This window comes from Xyrauchen texanus, chromosome 12 (assembly GCF_025860055.1).
Source record: "Xyrauchen texanus isolate HMW12.3.18 chromosome 12, RBS_HiC_50CHRs, whole genome shotgun sequence".
NCBI classification, from domain to species: domain Eukaryota; kingdom Metazoa; phylum Chordata; class Actinopteri; order Cypriniformes; family Catostomidae; genus Xyrauchen; species Xyrauchen texanus.
This window is the reverse complement of record NC_068287.1, coordinates 18,526,389-18,552,854: the sequence shown is the minus strand read 5'-3', so window position 1 is coordinate 18,552,854 and position 26,466 is coordinate 18,526,389. Positions and strand designations below refer to the sequence as shown.

Sequence of the window (26,466 nt, the reverse complement as noted above, 5' to 3'; positions counted from 1 at the left end):
TCACGAAACAACCCACAACACCCTAGCATTGAGGTAGCAACTTTTGACCGAGGTGCAAGATTTTTGGTCATTTTGCTATTTTAACAAAGTCCTTTCAAGGCAAGTCAGTCCACTCAGTGGCCATCTTGGAAAAGCTCCCAAGAAGCTTTTCCAAGATGGACAACTGTATCATAAATTGAGCTTCTTTAGCTTAGAACAGGCTAGAAAACTAACTCAACTAATGCACATGAATGTTCTTGAGTTGACAGGTGATGTCTGTAGCTAAAAGGTGATTAGCTCTTTTACCTGTAAGTTGGGACTTCCTTTTCTACTCTGCCACATTGGGTGTTTGAATTTCATAAATTTTAATACAAGTGGTCTATCTCTGGCTATACATTCTCTGATTTTATCCTTTTTAGAACATACACAAAGACTTGGAATGGAAGATCTTGGGGAATCTAACAGATCCCACAGCAATTTCAGTCAGCAGGAAATGAAAATGGCTGATGAGAGTGAGAGTAAACAAAATTGTAATTTCTATTCTCACAATGAGAAGACTATTCATACCACGCCTAACGTGACAGACATAAATCCTTTGAACTCTACTTTTTACTCCAGTGATTTTTTTGATTGTAAGAAAACTTTTAGACCTCCAAATGGCCATCATAAAGTGTGCCAGATAAATATTTCTTTCACCTATTTCACTTCCTGTGAAGGATAACAAAGACTACTCTGATTCTTTCGCTGTCAATGCTCCATGACGTACCTGTACCAGTCATATAATTCAATCGTGGTTGCCAGATCCTCCAGAGAAATGCTGAGTTCATTCCAAAAGGGGATGTCGGTTATCTGATTGACCAGCTCACCCCGCTGATCCTGCAGTTTCTGTATGATGGACAGATAGTCTGTATGTTTTGCATACTGGTCCCTCAGTAGTCGAAGGTTCTCATCCACAGTCTGGCTCTGAGCTGATGTACTGTCTGATACCTACACACACAAATTTACTCTGTAAGTGTTTTACTCATGAGTTATGATAATAGAATATTACACCTGTGAGTGTTTGAGCATTTCTGTAAACTGCACATTTAGACCAGTGGTCCTAAAGTGGAGGGTTGCACAAAACTGACTGCATGTTTAGGGTCGCTGTCTCGTGGACAAACAATTGCAACCTAAGTAACTAAGCATATAATCATGCCTAGTTAGAATAGGAGAGCAAAATAAATAGCCTTTTTAAAAGTAATACACTTTTTTTAAGGGACAAGAAAATACTTTGAAGATTGTGCACCCAATCAAATTCCACAGATTTTGACACAACTTCATCTGTCACATTAAAAAAGCTATACAAATTAGGTAAACAAAACAATGCAATAAAAATGTAATTAATTAATATTAAATACATGAATGATAAATATATTTTAATTAAATGTGTGTTCAGTTTCAGCAAGGATAAGCAAGTTTTGTGCTGACCACAAAGTGTTTTGACTGGTAAATTGCTAGATAAATATACTAAACAATGATAGTACATATTTGTACCAATTATAGTTTTGGGGTCGACACTTGATGTCCAATGTGAAATCTGGGCCCTGAAGCAAAACCAGTTGGGGATCACTAAATCTAGACAGTTGAAAGTGTGGAAGGATGCCAGTGTAAACATGAGTGCCTCACCAGTCTGTGCACTCCTGCCACGGTGTGGTTGGCATGGCGGAGGGCGTATGTGAGCCGATTCACCCCATCGCAGGTCTCGCCATTCCCGTAGAAACCAATAGCAATGCCGGCGCTGTAAAGAGACAAAGAGAGAGTAGGTGTGAGAAGGTGGAGAGAGGGACATCGGGATAGAGGACTTTGGTAGAGCTCTGGTAAACCTATGGTATATGTCAGTAATTGGCAGAGGAAACAGTGGAGCCTCCAAGCAAATTCATGGATATAAACACAGACACCTGACAATACGAACTAAACACAAATGAATACAATTTTAAAAAGCAGTTCAAGCAGTTTGGAATAGTAAAGAAAATTACCAAAAATGTCAAGGGCTATGTGTTCAAATGGCATATGTGGAGCAAATTAATCTTTTAGCCTATTTTGTAGAAGCTAGCCAAATTAGGCAGAAGCCAACATGGACAGAGTGCATCAAATGCTCTCATCCTCAAAAACTACAAATAAAACTTAGATTGGGAACTGAGAACTTATCCTTAACCAGTTAAATTTTTTGAAAAATACGGCTGCCAAAAGATTTTGATGACTTTCGGTTCCATTAACAGTTCTTGAATGTGCATTTCTCCACCGATGCAGACAGAACACCAAGCTAAAGGCCAATTCACACTGCCACAACAAACGCAAACATACGCCAGCAAACACCAACATCCAAGACTTGTTGGGTTTTGTCGGATAAGCGTGATCCCCCTGTTGGCGTTTGTTAGTGTCTGCTTTCACCGATTCAACAAGTTCAATAGGCATTTGTCAGGTCTTGGAATATTTGAGCAGTCTGGTATGATTTCCCAACAAACTCTGACATAAACTGACTTCTCCACGAACCACTGCCATGACATTGAGGTAACTACGTCTGTCAACAGAAACTATGTTTCGGTCAAATCACAGAAAATGAATGCGTGTCCACACCTGCATTGATAGAGCAGGAGAAACAGTCGATCGTGATTAATTACATTTTTGTAAAGAACTTATTATAGCTGCTATATGTAAGATCGACAACAAGTGTTTGAAATGGGTACTGCAGTCCAAATTCAAAATACTGGGGAGTTGTCTGCCTCACCCCAGACTCAAAGTTCTTGCGGGTTGCCAGAATGTTGACACGCAAATTAGCCAACTCAGCATCTGTTTTAAAGGGTTTTTGGGCTTTAAGCTGTCTCCATCTTCCAAAGGCATCTCCAAAATGTATCCTTGTTTTACTACGCCTCTGGTCATGGTGGTTTTTAGATGGATGGTGAGGCTTTTTAGGTTGGGTGGAATCTGTTATGTCTGATCCAGTTTGTTTGCTTGTTTACATGTTGTTTGCCTGCAAACTAGTTCAAATCTGGCAACCTGGCAGCAGGGGCGAAAATTTCATCAAAATGTTGGAGGGGGGACAATAAACATAACAATTGTCAAGAGCAATTTTTGTAGGGGACACCAAGGTTTTTTTTGTTGTTGCCCCGTTTGCATTTGTATTATTTTATTTCTTAAACAATTATTTTAAGTATATATCATTATATTATTTACAATACACATATTTTAATTATATTTTAGGGGGGGACAACCCTCAGATAGGGGGGATCCTGACCCCCCCGCGATTTCCGCCTATGCCTGGCAGTGTCGAAATACTATTGGTGAGTGGGCAGTGGGCGGGATCACACAGGCCAAAACATAATCAGAAAATCCGTCCCGGAATGGAAACTTCAAAGTAGAATATATTGGCTTTAGCATATTTATCAGAGAAGCCAGTATTTCAACTTAGCATGTATCCTAATTCTCTAATGACATATTATGGTCATTTTATGATATAGTACAATACAAATATTACATATTGCACCTTTAAAGCATTCCATTCCTTCCTAAAGAAAAAAAGATTATATGTTAGCATTGGGTTTAGCAGTTTCTGTGGATGACACGCATGAGTGAATATTTACAAACAGGCAAGACACAAACAGAGATTAATTTGTGCTGAAGCACTCTTGTCACTTGCATGATAAAGACAGATCATTTGTTTCTCAAAAGGCATCAAATCACAGAGAAAATGCAAAGACTAAATGCAGATCTGAAATAATTAAAATATTAAATTTTCCCACATTTTAAGGACATTACCTCATGTGTAAAATGTGTTTTTTATTTATTTATTTATTTTATATATGCCGCTGGATTGCTGTCCTCTGATGGAACTCTCACAATGAATAAATGAAGTTCCAGGCAACACAAACGTTTTAAAACATAGCTATGTTTAATACATTATAAGTTATGTTGAAGTGTTGGTGTCTTTTGGCGTTTTTATGGGGCAGTGTGAACTGGCCTTAAGATCCTCTGACAATATTTAGTGCAACTCAAAATTAACCAAGAATTGTTACCGTGTTAAGGCCCAGGTATACTTCCTTTGTATGCATTCTTGATTAAATCAAGCCCATTCGACTGCATTGCCTTTCAAAGTTTACTCTTTTGACCGCTAACGAATACGAATGTGATAAACACATGCGCACTATGACTGATTTGTGATACTCTTTTAGTACAGTCAATGGCTAATTGACTTAATTTGCGTCACGCATACTGTGCGAGGAGCGATCAGATGTGTACTTGAGGTTAGTGAGACTTAAATAAAAATACTGGATGATTATGTAGTTAAAGACACATATTATGAGATTTGTTATAATAAGGGGTATTTCATAACTATGAATGGAAAAAAATTACTTAATCAAAAAGTCTGAGTAAACCCTTTTGGCAAGAATCTGTTCTGAAACGATTTCATCACTTGGTACCAGGCTGCTGAGGGCATTAAGAATTGCATTTCTTATTTCCAAATATTTATTTCTTTAAAGTACTAAAAGAATCATTAATGCAACCATTCAGGAACCAGAATCGTTGAGGAATCGGAATAGGAATTGTTTAATTCTTAACAATTCCCATCCCTAAGACAAGGCTACATTAAATACATGACAGCATGGCACTGAAATTCATATTTAGAACATTTTGAAATGAACACTTAATATAAAAGTATATGCAGTTCATGGTAATGAACTGGATACATTTCAATGTTTCATTTGCTTACATAATAATCTTGACACCGTGCTGGTTCGCCACTTGGGTCTATTGTAAAATGATTAACGACTTGTCACTTACTCGTTTGTATAGCAACTAATCAAAATGCTTTCTGTGATCCCAAAGGGGCTCTAGTCCATTTCTGCAAGTGTGTGTGCACATCAGTGTGTGAAAACCACAAAAAAACCATAGAGGTCAGATGATCGATAGCACGGTAAAACCCAGAACACACTCTCTGTACGTTTGGCAACTAGAACAGAGCTGGGAGAAGAGGGATGGAAACGAGTTGATTGCGCTAACAGCTTTGACTGACCAGCCTCAAAAATTAGGTCACAACACATTCTGCCCAACAAACCCACAGAGGGAATTGACAGCAATGTACTCCCAACAGTGGACCGCCCATCGCTTCTGTACCATAGATTTAAAGACCACTACACAGACACTTCAAAACTTGTTGCCTCACCACCAGGTGGCAAAATAGCACAACATGGCAATGGGGCTGTCTAACCCTCTCATTCCCATTCCCCCCTCTCTCTCTCTCTCTCTCTCTCTCTCACCCTCTCTTTCAAGTATCTACCCAACTTCATTGAAAGAATTCAATAGCAGCTACAATTAGTGCCTCCCCGCTTACAGGGGTTCTGCAGCAAAACAAAGAGCTATTCACTGCAGGACAGACCCTGCAGCTCTCAGCTACAGTACATGCATTTAAGAAACATTCCATGCACTGGTAAGCCTGATCGTTTGCATTGCAAACCCCACAGCTCAGTCCAGAGGCTAGATATAATGATTTCCCAATTTTGTGTGGATGTCTAAAAGACCCATTGTCACTGGTTCGCTTGAAGCCCTAAACAGAAAGGAGTCACTTGATTAGAAGTGACAGTCTCAAACTAGCTCTAAACCAAGTTTAACATGCTGTTAACAAGCTGTTATTTGTGCTAATCTGATGCATGGTGCGTTCATTCTGTGTAGTAGTTTGCGGCTGGGGCGTGCTGCGGCACGACCGTGCAGACCAGGAAGCAGATGTCACCTCACAGTCCCCCGAGGCCACGGTCATGTGACCCTTTATTTGGTCTCAAAAGAGTTCCCAGCATTCCAGCTACACTGCAAATCTGGTGGACAATCTGTAGGAACAGTTAAATAAGGGCTTCTATCACATGAATACACTAATCTCTCATATCAGGAATGGAATGTCTAAAGATTGATGTGTGCAGAATTTCATTTCTCATATTGTTTGTACTAAAAGAAAATATGCTACTTGCCTGTTTACACTAAAGCAGAACTATACAATGCCTCACTTTCAAATTGTTTGTTCATAAGAAGCAGAGTTCTTAACAAAACAAAGAATCATATTTCTCAAGAGGCCAGTTTGCAGAGCAAATTAGTAGCAAAAGAACTATAATATTAATTTCAAGGTGTTGTTCTGTATTATGTTTTGCTTTCAATGCAAATTTAATTTTGAAGCACCATTTCCATGGCAGCCAAATGTCCTTTCCTGCTGACAACAACAACAAAGCATATTGTCAGAAATGCTGATTCATAACTGCTTAGACTTAATAAGTACGTCCTTACAAAAAATTACTGCAGCAGTTCCATGGTACAGTGCTGGTATCAGTTGGTACTGTGGTTATTTGACACATGCCATGTAAGGATTGCTCAAAATAGAAAGACACCTTGTGGGTAAAGGTCTGTTATATATTTTAAAGAACTACAGATTTTTATTGGGTCAGATATGTACATTTGTAAAGAGACACCTCAGACAATAGTCTGAGATGTAGAAATGGGAGTTGGTCGTAAGCTCTAAGGCAACATGTGACCAAAATAAAGATCAATGGCCCTGCAGCTGTGATCACTGCCATCAAAAGCTGAATCAAAGCTCCATCTGTTAGCCTGTCTTTCTAAGCCCCTGATGTCTAATACATCCAGCATATTGCTACAGGTCTATACAGTCACAAGTGAACCAAAAACATACTGTGGACGAATGAAAGACACAAATATAACACATGACCCATGGAAATCAATGCCATAGTCCCTGAAGTTGAGAGGCAGAATTTAGTTGCATAACATACAGCAGAAGTAACGACCTGCGATTGTTGATAAATTTGAATGGGGGTTAAATGCTCCTTGGAGAATAACACTCCATTGAATTAGACAGATCATACAGAGCACTTAAGCAGAGCCATCCAATTACTCATGTGGGTCTGCCCATCCCCTAACGCACAGAATCCTGGCTGTAGTATCCACTGCTGTGGCCTAAACTTAGATGGCTGGGAGAGATGATTATCTTTGGGTGCTGAGTGACAAGCTCATGTAGGAAATTGTGGAATTGACAGCAGAGCAAGCGGTCAGGTGAGAACATCAAAAAGCTAAATCATTTAAACTTTATGCAAATAAAGGGAGAAAAACCCTTGCCAGCAGCCAATTGCTGAGAGCCAAATGCTGTGATGACTGTCATAAGCTCAGTAGTGCTGGAGTTTGTGGTGAATTCAGTATTTGAACACCATCATGACTTTACTACTCTTAACTCATATTTAAAATGGAATTTGTGCACATTTTGGCTAAGCTGTGACTGGGTTTAATTGCATTAAAGGGTAACTAAACACCTGCTCAGAGTCTGACTCCACCCACTAGAAATATTTGAAAATGCTGGAAAAGTGGGCAGACCCCGGCGGGGACAGAGGGAACGAAACAAGTGCGGGGCTGGCCGGGGGATGGGGGGGGGGGGGTACCTGAGACTCATAGTGACGGATTAATTGACAGCTGCTGTCAGACTCCGTTATTATTATTCCTCACACGGTCGCAAGACGACATGTACATGAATCTGGCGTGGTGAGCTGGAACCTGCTTACGTCAGCTGTCACCGCTTACGTCACGAAGTACCGCAACAGCCAATAGGAAAATTCAACTGCAGTAGCCACCGTTCAACCTGAAGAGGGCAGCACTCAGACGTTTTTACACCATATATTGTAGAATTAAAACACTTTATACACAAATGTCAAAAAAATTACTTGAATCAATGACCAGTACTAATAAAGCCCCATGCTTACAGATCATTAACTAAAAAAAGTTGGTTTAGGGTTTAGTTACACTTTAAATTGATACTGTAGGTATACTTCTGGCAATTATAAATAAAGTTTGCATCTATCCAAATGCATCCATGTATATATTTGATGATTTCATTGACTATGCATTGAAAGCAAATCACAGACAATACACACACACTCTGTATATATTACATTGAGACTAATGGCACTTTTCCACTGTACGCTCTGAGCGTGCATTTCCATTGCAGTTTAGTGCCACCTCAACGTGGGTGGGATTATAGGCTGATCGTCATAGTTGCAGCGCCTCTACTGCCGTGACATCATTTTAAACATGACACAAACCGCTAGCTGTTAGCTACTATTTCATTGTGCTGCATAAAGCAGTTGTTGCATGGTGATTTTACACAAGTGTAACCTGGCCTGGTTGTTTTAGAAGCAAGCTTCCAGTAGCTGGTCAACTAAATAAAGATAACAAAACATACCATCCTCCATCGTGGATCAACGCCAGTCCAGAGCACTCTCCCTCCCATTGCTTGCCGGTTTAGATAGTGTCCATTTGGTCGAACCACTTCCACTTTTCCTTGATCATTCAGAATTTTTTTTTTTAACTTTTCCCTACGCTGTTGGTAGATTCGGTGGTAGCCGTGTGCAGCCAACAGCTGAGATTCTTCCTGAGAGACTTTTTAATTTCACTCATCGCTAACGATGGACCGTCTGCACCTTGTTTATTGACCACGCCGTGGTTTTGAGCACAGCCATTATTTTTTCACAATTTGAAAGGCCCGTGAACAAATGATACTGAACTTTAGTTCATTTCTAGTTGCAATGAACTTTAAAACTAGTGGGTTGATGTCGCAGGTTGGAAATCTAGTGGTGCTGGTAGTGACGAATCTCCTTGACCAATCAGTGATCTGCAGGATTTTGACGTCACATTTAGTATCGACTCGGCTCGCTTGGAACCTCGAAAGTGGTGGTAAACTGACCAGATACTATCCACAGTGGAAAACCCCAAAAAAGCAAGCGGAGTCGAGTTGAGCTGTACCGTGCAGTGGAAAAGCCCCTTAACTAGGCTGCAGATATCTGGCATTATAAATGGAATTGAGCAGATTTCTTTAGCTGCAGTGGACACTTAGGAAAAGTCAGTGGGGATTTAGTTAAGTGGAGTATCACACGGTTATAATGAGATGGGTTTGGTCCATTGAAGGTCATCTGATCTCTTCTCCTGGGCCCTCACACGAAGCAAGCGAGGGATGAGCACTCTTTACAGGAATAATTCACCCAAAAATGATATCTTTCACATAATTTACTCATTATGTAGTCCCAAACTCGAATGACTTCATGTGATCGTATGATTTTATGGTCAATGTTGATACAGATATTTAGAGATCTGGGTGGCTGATGGCTGATAAAATGAAATATAAAAAATACAATTTAATGATATAAAAAACAAACAAAAAAAAAACATAAAACAGCATTTGGCGTCGATAGATTTTGAAACTGAAGTGGCTGAATTAACACTCTTAATAAGCCAATGCAATAATCTAAAAATGACCAAATATTGGCAATATATCTGTGTCATTAAATTTGCGCCTGTATTCATTATATTGTTTGGATGTGCGCGTTTATATGATTTTTTATATATCTGTGTATCACTCATTGTAATATAGGTTCTATTTTCCTACTGATCTTTTGTGGTTCAGTTAAAAGAATAATTTCTGTTAAACAAGGATATAATCAAATGTAAATATATATATAGCTGGACAGATCCATCAAATTGATGATGAAATTGTTTGATGGATATTAGCTCTCATTCCTGTCTCAGGCCAAAATGTTTAATTCCTTATTAACTGCAGAGCAGCTGCTATGTGAGTCTTTGAAAAGGCTTCAATGTCAAGCCATGAGTTCCTTACCAAAAACACTGTAAAGGTTTCAACCTTGCATATTGTATGTTTCAGAACTCAAAACATATTCCTCACTGCAAAAAAAGAGCATTTGTTAAAACCAATCTGCCAAAATGACTTGTTCTCTACTTCCTCCACAATGTGATGTCACCACTGTGGTAGATATTTACATCTGACCACCTCCACAACAACACATCAAGGCCTTCATTATCTTATCACTTCTATAGCCAGCCCAGTAGCAGTGAGCAGTGAGAAGGCAAGTAGAGAGTGCAGGTAAGTCAAGAGCAGGGGTTTAGTGTCAAGTCTCAGAGAAGCAGCACCAAAACAGATGACAGAGTGTTGACAGATGACATTTTAAAAATATACAACTATTTTTTATGCAAAAAAATAAATAAATAAATTCTGATATTATAAGTGAACATCATGGAACATATTATAATAATAATATGTCATGACCCCTTTAATACTATTTGACAGAGGTTTCGATCAATTTTGAATGAATGAAAACAGAGAAAAAGATTTGTCATCACTTGAATCTGAACAGAACTCAAAGCAAAACTTTTATTTGCAGGGCACTGGGGTAGGTAACAACAACACAGACCTTCAATGTTATTCACAACCATTCAGGTTACTTAAGAATTTAGTGTAGGTTTTCAAGTGAACATGACTTCTAAAAGGACCCCATTTAATTTCTTAACACATGATTCTAGTTTTATTGTGAATAAATAATTGATTATGCTATTTAAAAATAAAAAAAAAGGATTTGTAATATTTTACAAAAATGTAATATAACTTAAGTCTTGCAGGCAGACTCATGGATAATGTTAACCAATAGCCAAATAGAAATTGGGAATTGTTGTAGCCAACCCATATTAGGGTCTGGCATTATGGTATGAAACACCCACTATCCATATTAGGGTCTGGCATTCTGGTATGGAACACCCACTAATATATATTCCTGCGCAAACAGGAATATATATTATTTTACAAAAAAAAACAAAAAACAAAAAAAAAAAAAAAAAACAGAAAAAAGGGCACTTTCTCTCCAGGAATAAAAAGGGCAGGTGCTCAAGCCCCTTTTGATGTCTATGTGTGCACGTGCCTGACTTGTTGGCTTCTTCATGAATGATTGATGCAGAACAGAAGACTGCTCGTCTTAACCATACTCTACATTCTTGTACTTTCTGGGTTCTATTTGTGCACTCATGAGTTCTTTCAAAAGCATCCACTGAGACTTCTTGTTAAGCTCTCAAAAATACTTGCCTTCATCAGCAATCCTCAGGAGATTACACCACACAATCTGCTTCCAAGAAAGAACAAATATTGTGCAACCTTACATTTCTATTTAAATAAAACGGAATTCGAAAGCATAGCATTTAATACTAAATCCGCTGGCAAAGGTTAACCATTTCAGGTTCAGATTGCAGTAAATGTTACAAGAGTTTCTTGCTAAACAATCTGTCCATGTAGAGTCTTTATATCCACAAGAAGACTGTCCACTGGAGGAGTGGCATGAGCACATTTCCTCCTAATTCATAGAGATGAATAGGCCCATACAGAATCTGCATGCTTTTTGTCTTTTCAGTGCCGATATTGGGGGAAATTCAGCTAAGTTTACACTAACATTTTTTGAAAGTGACAAGTAAGGTATAATCCATGGCTAGGTGTGTGTTAAACTATTTTAAAGCACAACGTAGAGGTGGGCATGACATGTCTCTGTTATAGATGTGACAGTGCTAAAAATGGCACTTACATGATAAGGGAGAAACCATCCAAAACGCTCGAAAATACTACCATTGAGACATCGAAATATTATCCATTAAGGCTGCACGATCTATTTGATTAACTACGAAATCAGGAAAGAGGGGCTCAAGAGCTACAACTCACTCACTTCCAAACACACAAACAACAGAGATGGCTGAAAATCATATTATGAGTGGAGATGAAAACAAAAGAGTTTTGGATCACATTGCTGTATATAAATTATGGTACAAAAGTGTGAATGATGAAGACGATAGAACAGTTTGCAGCTCTGTAAAAAGATTTTGATGATTTGTTAACATTTTTGAGAATGAAGTGAGAACAGCACTACCATCAGACATTACCATCAAAACAAGCACTGCATTGAGACTTTAAAGTAATTAATAGATATTTATTCTTACAAGGAGTGTTTTGGGTTTAATACAAGTTGTGGCATAATGTTTATTAGTACAGAAAATACTTTACTCATCCCTCTTTTTCTAAAGAAAAACAAAATCGCATGCAGTAAGGCACATACAATGCAAGTAAATGGGTCCAAAACACAAAACATTAAATACACACCATTGTTAAATGTTGCAGCCACAATAAAACTTGTTAACATGACTCTAGTGCAGTAGCAGTTCTAGAATGTATGGTGCCCTGAAACCTGTTTCAGCGCACCACAAAGTTGTTGACCGGGAGGAACAAAATGGCCATGCCCATGTATGCAGCCCATGCCTAAATCCGTCACTGCTCTAGTGTAATAAAATCTCTTAATAATGTTGTCTGTGTAAAGTTATCTAGTATTTCAATCAATTCAATAGTCATGATGATGAAACACAGGTAAACCAAGCAGGGCTTGACATTAACTTTTTGGCTCACAAGCCACTGTGGCTATAGTGGTATTTCAAAGTAACTAGCCCCTCTGCATTTTCACATGCCAAAATTACCCACTGCATAAAAAGTGGGTAAAAAAAGTGATAAAACTAACTGGAGACTGTAACCGCATGCATTTCTTTTGCACATTTTATTTGAACAAGAATTATATGAGTTCAGCAGGTCACAAGCCTAATGATTTAAGTCATCATTAGTGTCAATAATTTGTCCATAGATGTACAGATTTGAACCCCTTTTAATCCCTTTAATCATTCTAAATTGTACTTGCCTATATAAAAGTGTACTACAGTTTTCCCATTTTTTTTAACAGTGGCATTTTAAATAAAAAGGTCATAAACACAGTTCAGATAATGGATGGCTCAACGCTACTGTAGTTAGGTTAAAATCATGACAAAAATTATTATTAATTAAAAAAAAAGTCTTACAGATTCAGCCCTAATCGATTTAATATGCATCTCTACCAGTTACAGGTTAGTTACCACCAGAGGTGTATTTTAAAAACCTTATAATCGATATTGATGCAGGGCACACTGTTGTCACTTTACCTTGTCAGTTTGAGAGGTTAGACTTCCTCAAGAAGATTCTCAGTAGAATTCAAATGAATCACATAATGGAGAGTTTACACTACACGATTTTAGGCCGATTTTCACTCGCCGACAGTTTTATGGAGATTGCTGACAAAAGCACGAAATCGTAGTCAAATCAGAGCTCACTCCCATGAGCGACGAACGCAATGTATGAATTGTCAATGACACGATCTGAGAGACGCGCTGATTCGTCTCCAATGTCAGAACATCAACTAGCATGGCTGCGGTATCAAGAAAGTCTCATTGGACTGAAGAAATGGAGGAAAAATTTGTGGAACATTGGCAGGAGCACCTGCTCCTATGTTTCCTCTGAACTGTACCACAACCGGGTGGAGAAAGAGAAGAGTTGAAGAGAAATTGCCAATTTTCTTGGACAGTCAGGTAAGCAAATAGTTTGATTTTTCAGTAGGAGGTACTTTTTCTTTTTGTAATCAATATATAATATATGATGCCTTTACACATTATGTAAAGGCGATTAAAAACATACACATCATATTCTGAAATGCATAATACATGAGTACGCATCTGTTTTCGTATCTCATATCACTTCTTGTGTGTACTCTGTTGTGAAACATAATTTGGAGTCCAGGCTGGGATTCGTCATTAGTGAAATGTTTTGTAATGTGTTCTCCTGTCACCTATTCCTCGTTTAATTTGAAAACCCTACGACTTCCATGACTAGAGACATAGTTGTGGAATATGAAAGATACCACAATCCAACATCTTTGAAAATCGTGAAGTGTGTAGGAGGCATAAGTTTCCCTCTGCATTGTCCATGAGCTCTGTCTCTGGAGAACACTGATGTGTGCTCCAGCAGTTTAGCGTGAAAGCACGCTTCACTGGCCTATATTTATATTGCTTATATTTTAATACTTGTTTTTTATATTATATTGAGAATGTGTGCCTACAACACCAAAACAAATTCCTTGTATGCGTAAAAACATACTTGGCAATAAAGCTTTTTCTGATTCTGATTAAATAAAAAGAACAAGGCCAATATGACTTGCTGAATGAAGAAATATATTATGAGAATATTAATAACACATAATGAGAGATCCTGAGTCATGTTTCATGCAGGTGTGATGATTATGAATGGTGTTTGTGTTGAAAATGGGCTTATCTTCCTCCATGTGGGGAGAATCAGTAGGGAGTCGGTGAGCATGGTGCAGAAAGTGTTCTCTGTATCTTCCCTTCTCTACAGGACCAGATGTGTATTGATAGACTTTCACAGAGGGAAAGATTCTTGCTCAAAGTGCAACTTACAGCAGAAAGTAAATGAGAGAGAGAGAGAGAGAGAGAGCGAGAGAGAGAGAAAGGACTAGAGTAAAAGTCATATAGACAGAGACTGCGAGTGTGAGACAGACTGAAAGAAAAAATGAGAGGATGTGTGATAAAACTCTTTAGCTCATATTCATGAAGCTTTTGCCCACATGGAATCTGCACACCCTTTTTACATTTTCTGCCTTGACTGTGGGGTAAAATCTGTAGTTCTGCAGAATGGAGTTTTTATATGAAACATGACGAGTCGGGGTGAGAATGTGTTGGAAACACACAACTGTACTCTATAGTTCTCCATTTGTAGCTGAAACCATTATCATTTAGACTAAATCTGAAGCAAACAAGCAAGCAATGGGTGGGGAATGTGTAGAACATCATGGCCATTTAAAGTCTGTGCACATCTGTGGAGCTGCGCAATTGTGCAAGTTGGTAGCTGACATGTCCTGTGGTGTGACATGCTATAATCTATGTAAAACCATTTTAAAAATCACAAATTCTATTAACATTATTATGCATGTAGCTTTTAAGGCCTCATATGAACTGAGAGACTATATAGACCACTTAAAATAAACCATAATCCTAAAGATGATTACAATTGTAAAAAACTAAATTATACATTCATATAAATTTTAACCTAAAGTCTTTGCAGGTGCAGGTTTGTGCAGGTCAACACATACTACTGTAGATTACTAAAAAGTGCTGCTATTCACCTGCAGACCTGAGTAGTCAATAAAGCAAAGCATAGTGCTCATCTCACAACAAAGTCAAGGCTGACAACAACACCATTGTGCCTCCCTGTCAGCCAATACACTCACCAACAGCAATAAAGAACTTGATGTACTCCAGTTTCTTTTTTGCATTCAACATGAGTTAAGGCTTCTGAGCTCTTTTATAATGAAAATTATGATTTTAGACCTTAAAAAGATAGGAAGTCACAATAGCACTCCTTTTGGGACTTTTCCACTGCACGGTACAACTCAACTCGACTCTGCTCGCTTTTTTGGGGTTTTCCCACTGTGGACAGTACCTGGTACCTGATGGTACCACCTCAGTCGAGGTTCCAAGTGAGCAGAGTCGATACTAAATGTGACATAAAAATCCTGCATATCACTGATTGGTCAGTGAGAATCGTCCCTACCAGCGTCACTGGATTTCCGACACGTGACATCAACCTGCTAGTTTTAAAGTTAGCAACAGCGTTAACAGTATAATTTGTTTACACGACTTCCGAATTGTGAAAAAAGTAATGGCTGTGTGCAAAACCACACTGCAGTCAATAAACGAGGTGAAGATGGTCCACTCGTTAGCGATGAGCAAAATGAAAAAGTCAGGAAGTGTCTCAGCTTTTGGCCGCACACGGCTGCCACCGGACCAACCAACAGTGTAGGGAAAAGGTAAAAAACTTAAAACAACCAGGCCAATTTAATGGTTACATTTGTGAAAAATCACCATGCAACAACTGCTTTATGCAGCACAATGAGCTAGTAGCTAACAGCTAGTGGTTGTGTTATTGTTTTGTTCAGTTTGTGTTGTGTTTAAGATGATGTCATGACAGTAGAGGCGCAAATATGACAATCAGCATATAATCCCACCCACGTTGAGGGGCACTAAACTGCAGTGGAAATGCAAGCTCTGAAAAGTAAAGCGAGTAGAGTTGAGGCGAGTCGAACCATAATGTGCAGTGGAAAAGTGCCATTTGTTTGCTTTACCATGGTCTTGGAACTCTTTTACAGCTTTATCTGTTGCAAGAACAGACCATGTACTGAAGAGTAAGACAAGATTTCCTGGCTAAAGTGTAACTCAAGGTGACTATCATCTTCTCAACTGTCTATCTGTTAGACAATTCAGGCATGAACACCTTAAGGGAACAAGAGGGCCATAAAAAGACAAAGCAGACTCTCTCTTATCACCAAAAAGCTCCCTGAAGAGTTAGCGCATGTTAACATGGACAAAAACAAGAGGACCGGTCAAGAGATGTAGGGATGTAGGTGGAAAAGGGAGGTGGTCTTTTTCTGTAAATCTCTGTTGATGGTTATAATGCCAAAAACCTTTGAGACAGGATGTCAGGCTGAACGGTATTTTGGCCCCAAATTGCCCACCAATGTTTTTTCTCTCATTGTCCTACCACTTCGCTCTGTAAATCATCTTAACAAAAGCCACCATTGTCAATTCCATTTGATTATGAATCCTTCAAATGGTTTGCGTTCATGCAACTTGAAAAATCACAAATTCATTTAGTGCACTTAAAAGAAAACCAAACAATGGTCGATTCAGAAAAATGATTAAAATAAGAGTGAACTACAGCAGAAACACACTTGTTTTAGTCTTGAGTAATGTCTTTCTTATACACAAACCCACTTTACTCTGCAGTTTATCATGTTTTCAATTGACAAACACTGATTATTAATATAGTCAATGACAAAATGTTTTACCTCAGCAAATTTCACTAACCAGTCAATAGATTTCTCTTTTTTGACTAATCAGAGCAATAAAACACACAACTGTGGAATGACCCAGAGGAAATTATCAAGGAGTTGAATACAAATTTTTCTCAATTTGATTTTAAAATTCCAGTTGTTATCATTGACAAAAGCTTCATACCAATGCAGTACAGATGAGACATCCAAATGATCTTGACATAAATCATGAAGTCACATTGAAATAATCAAAATTAATCATGACTGATTACATTGGTAATATGTTTTGCCTTCAGCAATTCTAGCATTACGGATACGACATTTGCATTGAAAGTGTGAAATGTAACTTGTAATAGAGGAAGTATACATAACCAGTACATCAAACTATTTGTTTGTATAATCATAAACCCCTGCAGATAGTACTTATATGAGAAAAATGTCAGTCTAGACAAGGGAAATCAACTTGCATCATGGAGTTTTTGGGAGACAATACACTTTGTAGGAACTGTAGTGAATTGAATTTCACAATTCACAAACATCAATAGCAAAAGATTGCATAAGGGTTGGCTGTCAAATATTTGTTTCATTGACCATTCTAAAAGTGGCACTTGCATTATAATCAGGGACTGTTCTAAAATGCAGTGCACCGGGTAAACATTCACATCTGCATTTGCACACTGGCACTGCAATTTCATAAGCATACATTTATATTTTTGTATTCTAGGATAATCCTTACATTTGCCATTGCCACCAATTATGAATTAAAGTAGCCTCATCTGGGGTTACAAGGCGAATGAAACCCCTGCCTGCAGCCAGTGGTGGCAAAAGTGTTAATTCAAATCACCATAACCTAGGTACATCTCTAAATGAACTACAGAGAGATTAGTGCAGAAAATAATTCCCTTCCAGAAATTAAACCCTGCAACCCTACTTCTTACAACGCACCATTACTTCCTTTACACTCCAATAAGCAGGATGGGTTTTGCTAGCTGGGGAAGACATGATAAAAGCATCTTGAAGGAAAGCAAAGTACATAAGCAGTTAGAAAGAGTAAAGATGAACAGGTGAATAGATCTAAAACAAGTGACTACATGTGTCATGTTTCTAAGCCGTTGCCAGGTATAATGTGATGATGTCAAAACAAATGACCACACCCACTAGCAGGGGACCAAAGGACACGTCTAGACTCACCTGCAGATGAGGGTGGCGATGATGACGCACCAGGCCGTGCAGCAGCAGTCTGCGTTGGGCTGCTCGTCACTTTTCTTGCGGCAGCAGCATAGCCAGCAAGAGTAGAAGAGGAGGAAGATGAGGTCCAGAGCCAAGCATGCCAAAGCTATACCACCCAGCAGCAGGATGGACTGCAAGAAAGGAGAGGAGTAGAGAGAGGTCAATGAGCACATTAACATGCATCAAAAATCATTTTATTCAAGAAAACAGACAACAAAAGAAACCCAGTTTAAATTAGATTTGAAATAATCTTGAATATTTCCTGGTTTTGATGTCAAAACATAAACAGTCAAAGCAAAATCGGGATAATGGGTAAATATGTACCTGTGCTGATCGTTTTATGCTAAAACCATTTATTTCCCCAATAAAGGAAAACCATTTAACAAGACCATACACATTGTTGTGTTATTATGCATAATCAGTTAATGAAAGTGCTGGTAAACAGACTCAATGTGAGCTTCTAAGCAAATGGATGTTCAGATCAGCATGACGTCTTGTCAGTTCTTCAGTAAAATAAGAAGTTCTTTGGTCACTTGACGTGAACACTAGAGCTCGTCCCCGAGACAGAAAGATATTTTCTAACAGTTTTGATGTGCTTTTCCAGGTGCTGGGAATCTGCAGCATCAGGCAGTCCCGATGGTCAAGGTATTAATGACTTGCAAATGCACTCTCTGTCTCTCATCTACTGTTAGACAATAAATGTAAATTAAGCTCACACCTGAAAAAAAAAAAATAAAAAAAATCGCTGGAAAAAAAAATCAGCTAGTGTGACGACGACTTTATTTGTTCGACATAAACAGAACAACCATATGACGACGCATTTAATTATTTAATTTGTTTCTCAACCCACAATTTCACAAGTTTATTAGTGTTAACTGTTCATTTCAGCTTTCTGACCCACTTCACCTAAGGTTTTATAATTCTTTGGTTTTCATATGACTAAGACTAACCTTATAACAGACACCTCATAACTGTGTTTGGAGAGGGCTGTTCTAAGCTGAATAACCCACTGAAGCTTGCATGTCAAATAACCTGCAGGGGAAGCTTGGTGTACAATGAGGACAGAGCTATTCTTGGTAAAGACACACACTTCACTCTGACAATCTTGTTGTGACAACCTCACAGGGATTAAGTACTTTGAGATTGTCTGGATTCAAATTCCTCTAAACAGACCCAGTTCTGGTGCCCCTGATTACCAGGGGATGAGTTCAAATACAGAGACCCATGATGGCCAGCTATTCTAACAGCTAATCTTCATGGGCCCGCTGAACGTTTATGCAAGCATTTAAAATCTCCAAAATTGCATAGTTTCCATATGGCTTTCAATCTGTGCCAAATTGTCTGTCAATCTCACAGTGTGTGATCGCAGGAGAGCTGGGAAAACCATTGTGTCAATTCAAAAGGCCCAGAGTAGAGGTTTTTGCCCAGCGAGTCAGACTGGAAGAGCAGGAAAGTCTTAAATGCACATTCAGTAATGCTAAAAGGGCATTAGCTGTAAAATATTTTTATTTTTATTTTTTATTAACAGCCACATTGCTCAGTTATTTTAGTTCTGCTTGTTTTTAGTCTCAGAGTAATTCCTTGAGTTCAGTTGGCTTGGAGTCATTAATCTCAGACTGTTCTTTAAATCTGAGGTGTGTAACCTCAGCACTGCTAGCAGCAACAAGTAGACTTGCAAAAATAATGACCGTTTTCAAAAGGGTTTCCCAAACACACTGTGCATATTGCTCACAAAAATTGTGATTCTCAAGTTCTAATCTGACTGTACAACTTCAGTGTGTCAAGGTAAATTTTTTATCAGTACATTTGGAAACAATAGTTGGTCATTTAACATGTAGGTCAGGGTCTGTATGATGTTATTCAAAAATCTGTCACTCTGAGACTACAACACCATTGGCTAAAATATATCAGCACTTCAATAATTTAAATTGCACTGACACCAATAAGGGAAAATACAACCAAACAATTAATATAGACTGTTAGTGGAGCTTATTTATTAGAGTGATGTCAAAGGCAGGTCAGGTGTCACACAGCAACGCACTTTAAAATGGTCAATCCGCACTTGAAACTGATCAGCAGTTTGTTTCCCATGGTGGCATTCCACAACATATTGTGAAGATGTCTTATTTAATTTCCGATTAACAATTTTGTGTGATTGGAAAATAGGAGATAAAAAAAAAATAAAAAATAGACAAATCCAGTCCCTGAGGGCGAATCATAAACAGTGTTCTAATATTAGAAACGCAATAAAGCAGTCTACTGTATCGACTGTGAAAAAACTGAACAAAGCACAATGTCCACTATTCATAGTGGCATATCAAAAGAAATGGATCTTTTGAGAGTTCTTCTGAATCTTTGCCTGTGTTCACATCATCTAAATCAACAGAACAAAATGACATCACACAAAAATCAGGCAGACAGTGAGGGTAGTGTGTTGACTGGTAAGGATGCAGGATAGTGATATTCTTTTGAGGCTGACATCTCACTAGACAATTTTAAGTCGTATCTAAACTTAATTTGTGCCGTCTCTGGAGAATCAGAGGGAGTCTGTGCATATGGATGTAACTTGCATGCAGCTTTGAAATGTGTATTATTTGTATTGAGCTAAGGTCAGCATGTGATATTTTGATCTTCTACTGGTCACATGTCTTCTCATCATCCAGATTCACAGGTAAGAGTTCACCAAATGTAATATTTTGTCCACAACTGAATGCAAAATTTCTCAATATGAGCTTACGCTTATGGTCTCCTATGTTTGGATGTGTTTTAATGGGAGTGAATGGAGAGCAAAGTCTAGTATGACCAAACATTTAAGATGTTGGCAGGTGAGCAAACCAACAGACATGTATACAACAATAACATTTTGACTTTATCTTAACAGAAAAACTCTCGTAACAGAGGCCAAGAGAATATTGTTTTGGTTTGTTTTACGAAAGTAGTCAATGAATGGTTCTCTTGAAACAGTTGTTCTCAATTGATAATTTCAGCAAACTCACAAGGCAAATCAGTAGAACATCTAAAATGGGCGAGTCACTCAACATCATGTTCGGTCATGTCTGACTCAAGCCAATATCAAGAACACGTCAAAACCCAGTGTATCCAATACAATAATAAAACTGTGTAACACAGCTACTCTGAGACAAATGTGGTGTGAATGATGATGATGATGGGTAAAAATAAAGATGGATGATGTAAATCTGTGACTTGGTTCCAAGCCCATCTGGGAGATTGGCCAGCAAGCACTCTTGATATAATGAATCAGTGTTTAAATACCCTCATTTACAAAGAATAACAGCTATTGCCAGAACCACATAGTTAACAACCTTTGATAATGTGTTTATAGAATGAGATTAACCAAGTTTTTGCAAAACCCATTAGATCATTGCAGTGTACCAGGCAGAATGCTGTGCCCTTCAACAAAACCTCCATCTTAAATATAATGTAATTGAAACATTTGCACTTTTAAAAGACAGCAGAAGTAATGAGAGGGTCATTTCAGTGAAGAAATTTGGACAGCACAGCAAATGTTCTGAAATTAGTTCCCAAAAGATATGGCAGTACAAGAAAAACATTACATTAGCCTTCTCCATGGGCAGTATTGGAATGTCACAGACAGAAAAGCTTAGAATCCATTTTAATGTTGCATTTAACATGCCTTTTCTAAAGCATTTGGAAAGTCAAAGCCCCCATGTTTCATGCTTCCTCTGAGAACTCGTGCCAAGCAGGTCACTGTAATTACAGAGATTTCAATCCTGCCACGTTTCTCCTTTTGCTGCTAACAGATCTGTGGCAGGAAAAGACCCAGACTCAGCTTTTCTAAACAGACTGCAATCTTCAAAAGATTATCTTAATGGATCTCCCTCTTTCCATATGCTGAATTGGGCCTTACATAGAGAAACCATTGAGGGCAATACCACTGCCCAAGAACAACAGCAGAATTTCAAACACAAGGTCAATGTGCTGAAATTCCCCTGGCTGTAGGCCATCATGCTGATATTTGCAAAATATTCACCACCCTTTATCCAGTAATGTTACAGAGAAAGGAAGCATTCTACATGCATGGAATCTCAATGTGCTCCACCCAGCAGAGGCAACAAAAGCAATGTACTTTTGGCATCTGCCTACCACTTCAGCAAGGTAATGACTAAGGAGGAGTTTCATTGTGTTATTGAAGTATTTATCCATTTTTATTTAATACAAAACCTTTAAATGCAAAGACACATTCATCTGTCTGCAGCGGATGTATTGTGAGCTGCAAAGAATGCTCACCGAAAGCTATATATTCGGAGACAGGCAGCTACTAGAAATGCATTCTACTACAAAAAGACTGCCAGAACAATGAAATAAATACAAATTATTAGGCCAGAATCAGAATTTGTGATATTCTTGGAAACTCTCATTGTTTACAAATGACTGTTACGGGTGTTCCCAATGACAACAATTAACTTGCTATAGAGCCCAAATCACTGTTCTGTTGGTTGCTAGAAGGAATTCCAACTCAAATGCAGTATTTAATCGTATCAGCAGGAGTATCTTCAAAGCTTCACTATCTGCAATCCATCTGGTAGTCGATACCTTGCCGCACCTCTGTTCATTTGCATAAAGTAGACCGTTTAACATATTTCATATCGCCAACAGTCTCTGTTGCTCAGGTCGCGTCGATTCGCCAACTTTTATTGAAAATGAAAGATTTCTGGTTGCTCTGTTGCAACAAATTGTAGTCAGTGTTAATGGTAACAAATCTGGGCTGATAACTAGGTTCAAACTGACCCTGAATGCAAAGCTAACTAGGTTATTCAATTGTCAAACTAATATTTGAATTTAAAAAGGGTCTTAACTTAACTTTGAACTTAAAATCTTATGCTTAAATCCCAAATTGTACATTTTGATACTCTATCCCAGCGCATCCCTTTCCATTAATTTTTTTCCCATCAGAGAGCCATTTATTCCACATTGTCATGGAAATAAGTTTAGCTCTTTTCATTTGTGGTTGGAACAGCAAGGGGCCAAATCTAGGTCAAAGATTTCCTTGTAAAACCAGCAGTATTCTGAGGACGAGCCCTTACACTTTCAGAGAGGATGTTATAAGCATTTCAGCCTTTGAAGGCACATTGTATGGCTATAACTCCCCCCTCCCCCAAACACACAGGAAGTCAGTTGTTAACACCTATCTGAAAATGTAAACTATACAAGAAATGGATCAGCAGATCAAAAGAAACAGGTCAAATGAAAACAGAGACATTAATATTTCATAAAGGTTTGCATTTACATTGTTCCATGAGTGGCCACATCACAAATCCTTTATAACCAGACTACCATGTGATTCATTTATTGGCAGCATGCCACAGTGTGAGACAGCTTGTGATTATCCTGCCTGGCTTGATGATAGGACCGCCTTGTCAGTCTGTGTCGCACCATGCAAACACATTGACAAAACAGATTAGCTGCATTACCTGATCTCGCTTCCTGTGCTCCAAACAAAGTCATGACAAGCAGAAATTACTCAAATAATTCATACACCAGGGCTAGAATAAAAAAACTAAATGGAAATGTTTCCAGCACTCTCCCCCCCTCTAATCTCCCACACAGTCAGCCTGTGGAGTGGGCATGGGAGTGGAAACGCTTGTACGCTTGTTCAAATTTTCACTTCAATCAGAGCTCAACCCCATATTTCCACAACTAGCAGACAGTAACTTTAGCCAGTGAGGCACGAGAATATTGCAAGTCTGATGTTTTTAATAAGAGAGTGGCTAAAGACCCCAAGAAATTGAAGGGTCCAGTCTGTTTGTGCAGTCTGTCTGTTAGATTTGAGGCCATCTTCATGTTAGTTTACTCCTAAACATTGAAAAAAAAAAAAAAAAAAAAAAGAAAAAAAAAATCACAGATATTAGGCAAAGATTACTGTCTTTCTATTCAGTCAAAACAGTATTCCAACTACTATTGCACATATTGGCTTCTATCAATATTTAACAATATTTTCATCCTCTCAACCTAAATTATAAGTACTTCTGCCTTCAACTAGCAAGATCAAGCTTCAAAATTAATCAAAATTATGGTTTGTCAGTGTTCAGTTGCTCGTCAAATCCTAATTAACATGGATGCAGTAGGAATGTTTAGATCTGGATGGATCTAGTGGTTAAAGAATTTCTGTCAGGTCCAGCCGTCATGGCATCCTCCATTGGACATCAACTGGTGACCCAACACAGTAAAAAAATGTCACCTGTATTTATTGTAGCCTGGGTCAAATCTTCTCTCATCTTGCATAGTTTGGTTCAATGTTTTCAAGTGTAAAGGCATGTATCAAGAGGCATTGTTTTAGTTGTTGATGTCAACAACAAAAGATACAGAGATAAAAGGATGTTTTTACTCCCCCTAAAATTTCTGTAAATGAGCCCATAATATTTTTTATCCAGTTTATATTATATCTTTCAAACAGAACACATACTCTATTACACAGTAGGAAAACTTTATCCATAATATGTCCATAAGTCATAGAGGTCCAGACTTTAAAGCCTTTTTTGTACTTGCCCTTATATTTAGAGTTCAAGACCATAAGCATTGTAAAGACCATGGATAGCTCATCTTTACTGTGGTTAGGTCAATGCAGCTAGTCATTTTTGTCAAAAGTTTTGGTCTGTGCCACGGTATTGAAGGAAGCCTGGTTGACATGCGAGCACTCCAGAGGTACAGTTGGATAGAGCAGAGCAGATCATTGGTGAGAGTCATTCTGTAATGGCTTGTCTTGGCATCCCAAAATGTATACATTTATATTGAAATGTTGGTGTTGTTTGTTTCAACTGAAATACTCTTAACACTCCACCAAAATCTGTTAAGACAGAACTTTGGTTTTTGCAACCAGAAAAAGAAACACATGGTTAGGCATTATTTAGTAAAGCAGCTTTTCCTATTGCCTCAGACTAAATATGAGAATGCAACCACATGTTTCAAGTCATACACACTTATAGTAAACACCAAGTCTGTTCTGTTATAACATGTTTGCTTATAGTTTATATATTCCCAACTCTTCTTGCCTTGCTGACTCAATGTGTGATCTATAACATGTATAGATATTTTCCCAAAACTACATAGGCTTATAAGCTTGTAGCAGTCTACCCAGTAGCAATGCTCAACTGGCCGTGTGTGCCCTCCACGCTCGCTGGCAGGGCTGTACTCACCCAAACAAACCCAGAATTCCAGTCTCATCCATCTTCCTGCTGACTGCACCTCCTTTCAATGCTTGGCTTTCATCCACAACGTCTTTGTGCAAAACACTGCTCAAACACCCACAGCCCTGGCCTTAGTTAAACATGAGAGACATCCTTTTCTGAATACAATACCCATTAATAGTCTAGGACAAGGGTTTAGTGATGTAAAAAGGTGAGGTTAAAATATAATAATAGGCAATAATATTGTATACTTTCACAGAGTTCACAGACTTGATGGTGGCCCCCAAAGATTAATGAGCTGTCTGTCAGGCTATGATAACCAATCAAAAAACAGGTAGAAGTCTTATACCCAATGGTGACACTAAACACAATGGCAAATATAACAACTTTTTTTTAAAGAAGTTTCAAACACTTGTATTTTTTGGACAAACCTGTTTGCCATTGTTTGGGGCAAATGGGTAACTCTGCCCCAAACTCTGGTCATTGGGTGTGCTAACATTATATTGTGCCTAGTTGTGCCACTCAAACAAACAGATCGCAATTCCGTTAGGTGCTGCTATTGGCACAGAAATTACATGTTATTATTAAAAAAATATTACTAAAACATGGATGTTCAAGAGTTCAATGATCATGATAGTCAGAACACGCAACATTTTAACACCAACTGTGCTGGTAAACTCTTGTGCGAAAGATGTCTTGAACTAATTTCCCATGCATTAGCTTTTGCAGCTTTTGCAGCTTCATATTTTTTGACACTACTGAGCAATATTAACCATATAACCAATCATAACCAGTGGTCTCAGACCTCACTACAAGCCCAGCAGTCACAGACAACTGAATCTTTAAGCAGCGGTATCAATAAATAATAGTCATGAACAAAAAATAAGACTGCCTTGTTTTTTTTGGAAATAGACTAAAGTAAAAATTTTAGCTGAAATTAAAAGTAGGACAAAGTTCACAGATAAGTGCATCAAGGAAACCCCCCAACTGTGACATCAAGAGTGAGCTTCACTCTTAAACGACATGGCATCTCTAGTTAATTCCAATCCTGTGAACAAGCGCTATTCAATGGACAGCAGGTGTCCTCTTCCTCCCGTCCTCAGCTGTGCTGTCTGTTATCATACACTGTGTGCGGTCTGACTCCAAGACAAATGGTACGGAGAACAGACTCTTTGTGCAAGCTGCTTGAGTATCATGGTCCTCGTTTTCCCAGTCATTTACAAAGGCGTATAAATGGCTAGGTTCTTTATCAGTCAATGACGTTAATGGTTGGCCATGTCGCTTTAAAGTGTGATACCATTTACACAATCTGAAATAGAGCCTTAAGTTGCTGTGTAATTTTTCCAGTATTAAAATACCTTTTCTCCCACAGCTCAAAGGCCTTTGCACACCAAACGCATATGGTCGGTGCGATTTCTGAAGCGATCAACATTTTGAAACAAAACATTAGATTCCTAACGAGCGAACATTCATGCCGAATAGCGGGTCAACGA

General features: G+C 38.4%; 1 protein-coding gene across 1 annotated transcript in view; it reads right to left on the bottom strand.

Annotated features, from left to right (window-relative positions):
• The window catches only part of LOC127652850 (protein tweety homolog 3-like), a 76,489-nt gene that overhangs the window by 41,594 nt on the left and 8,429 nt on the right, over positions 1-26,466 (bottom strand). The window contains exons 2-4 of the mRNA XM_052139259.1: positions 17,769-17,938; positions 1,645-1,756; positions 746-966 (exon numbers count right to left, since the gene is read on the bottom strand). Coding sequence (XP_051995219.1) covers positions 746-966; positions 1,645-1,756; positions 17,769-17,938 — 503 coding nt within the window. The remainder of the gene's footprint in view (positions 1-745; positions 967-1,644; positions 1,757-17,768; positions 17,939-26,466) is intronic.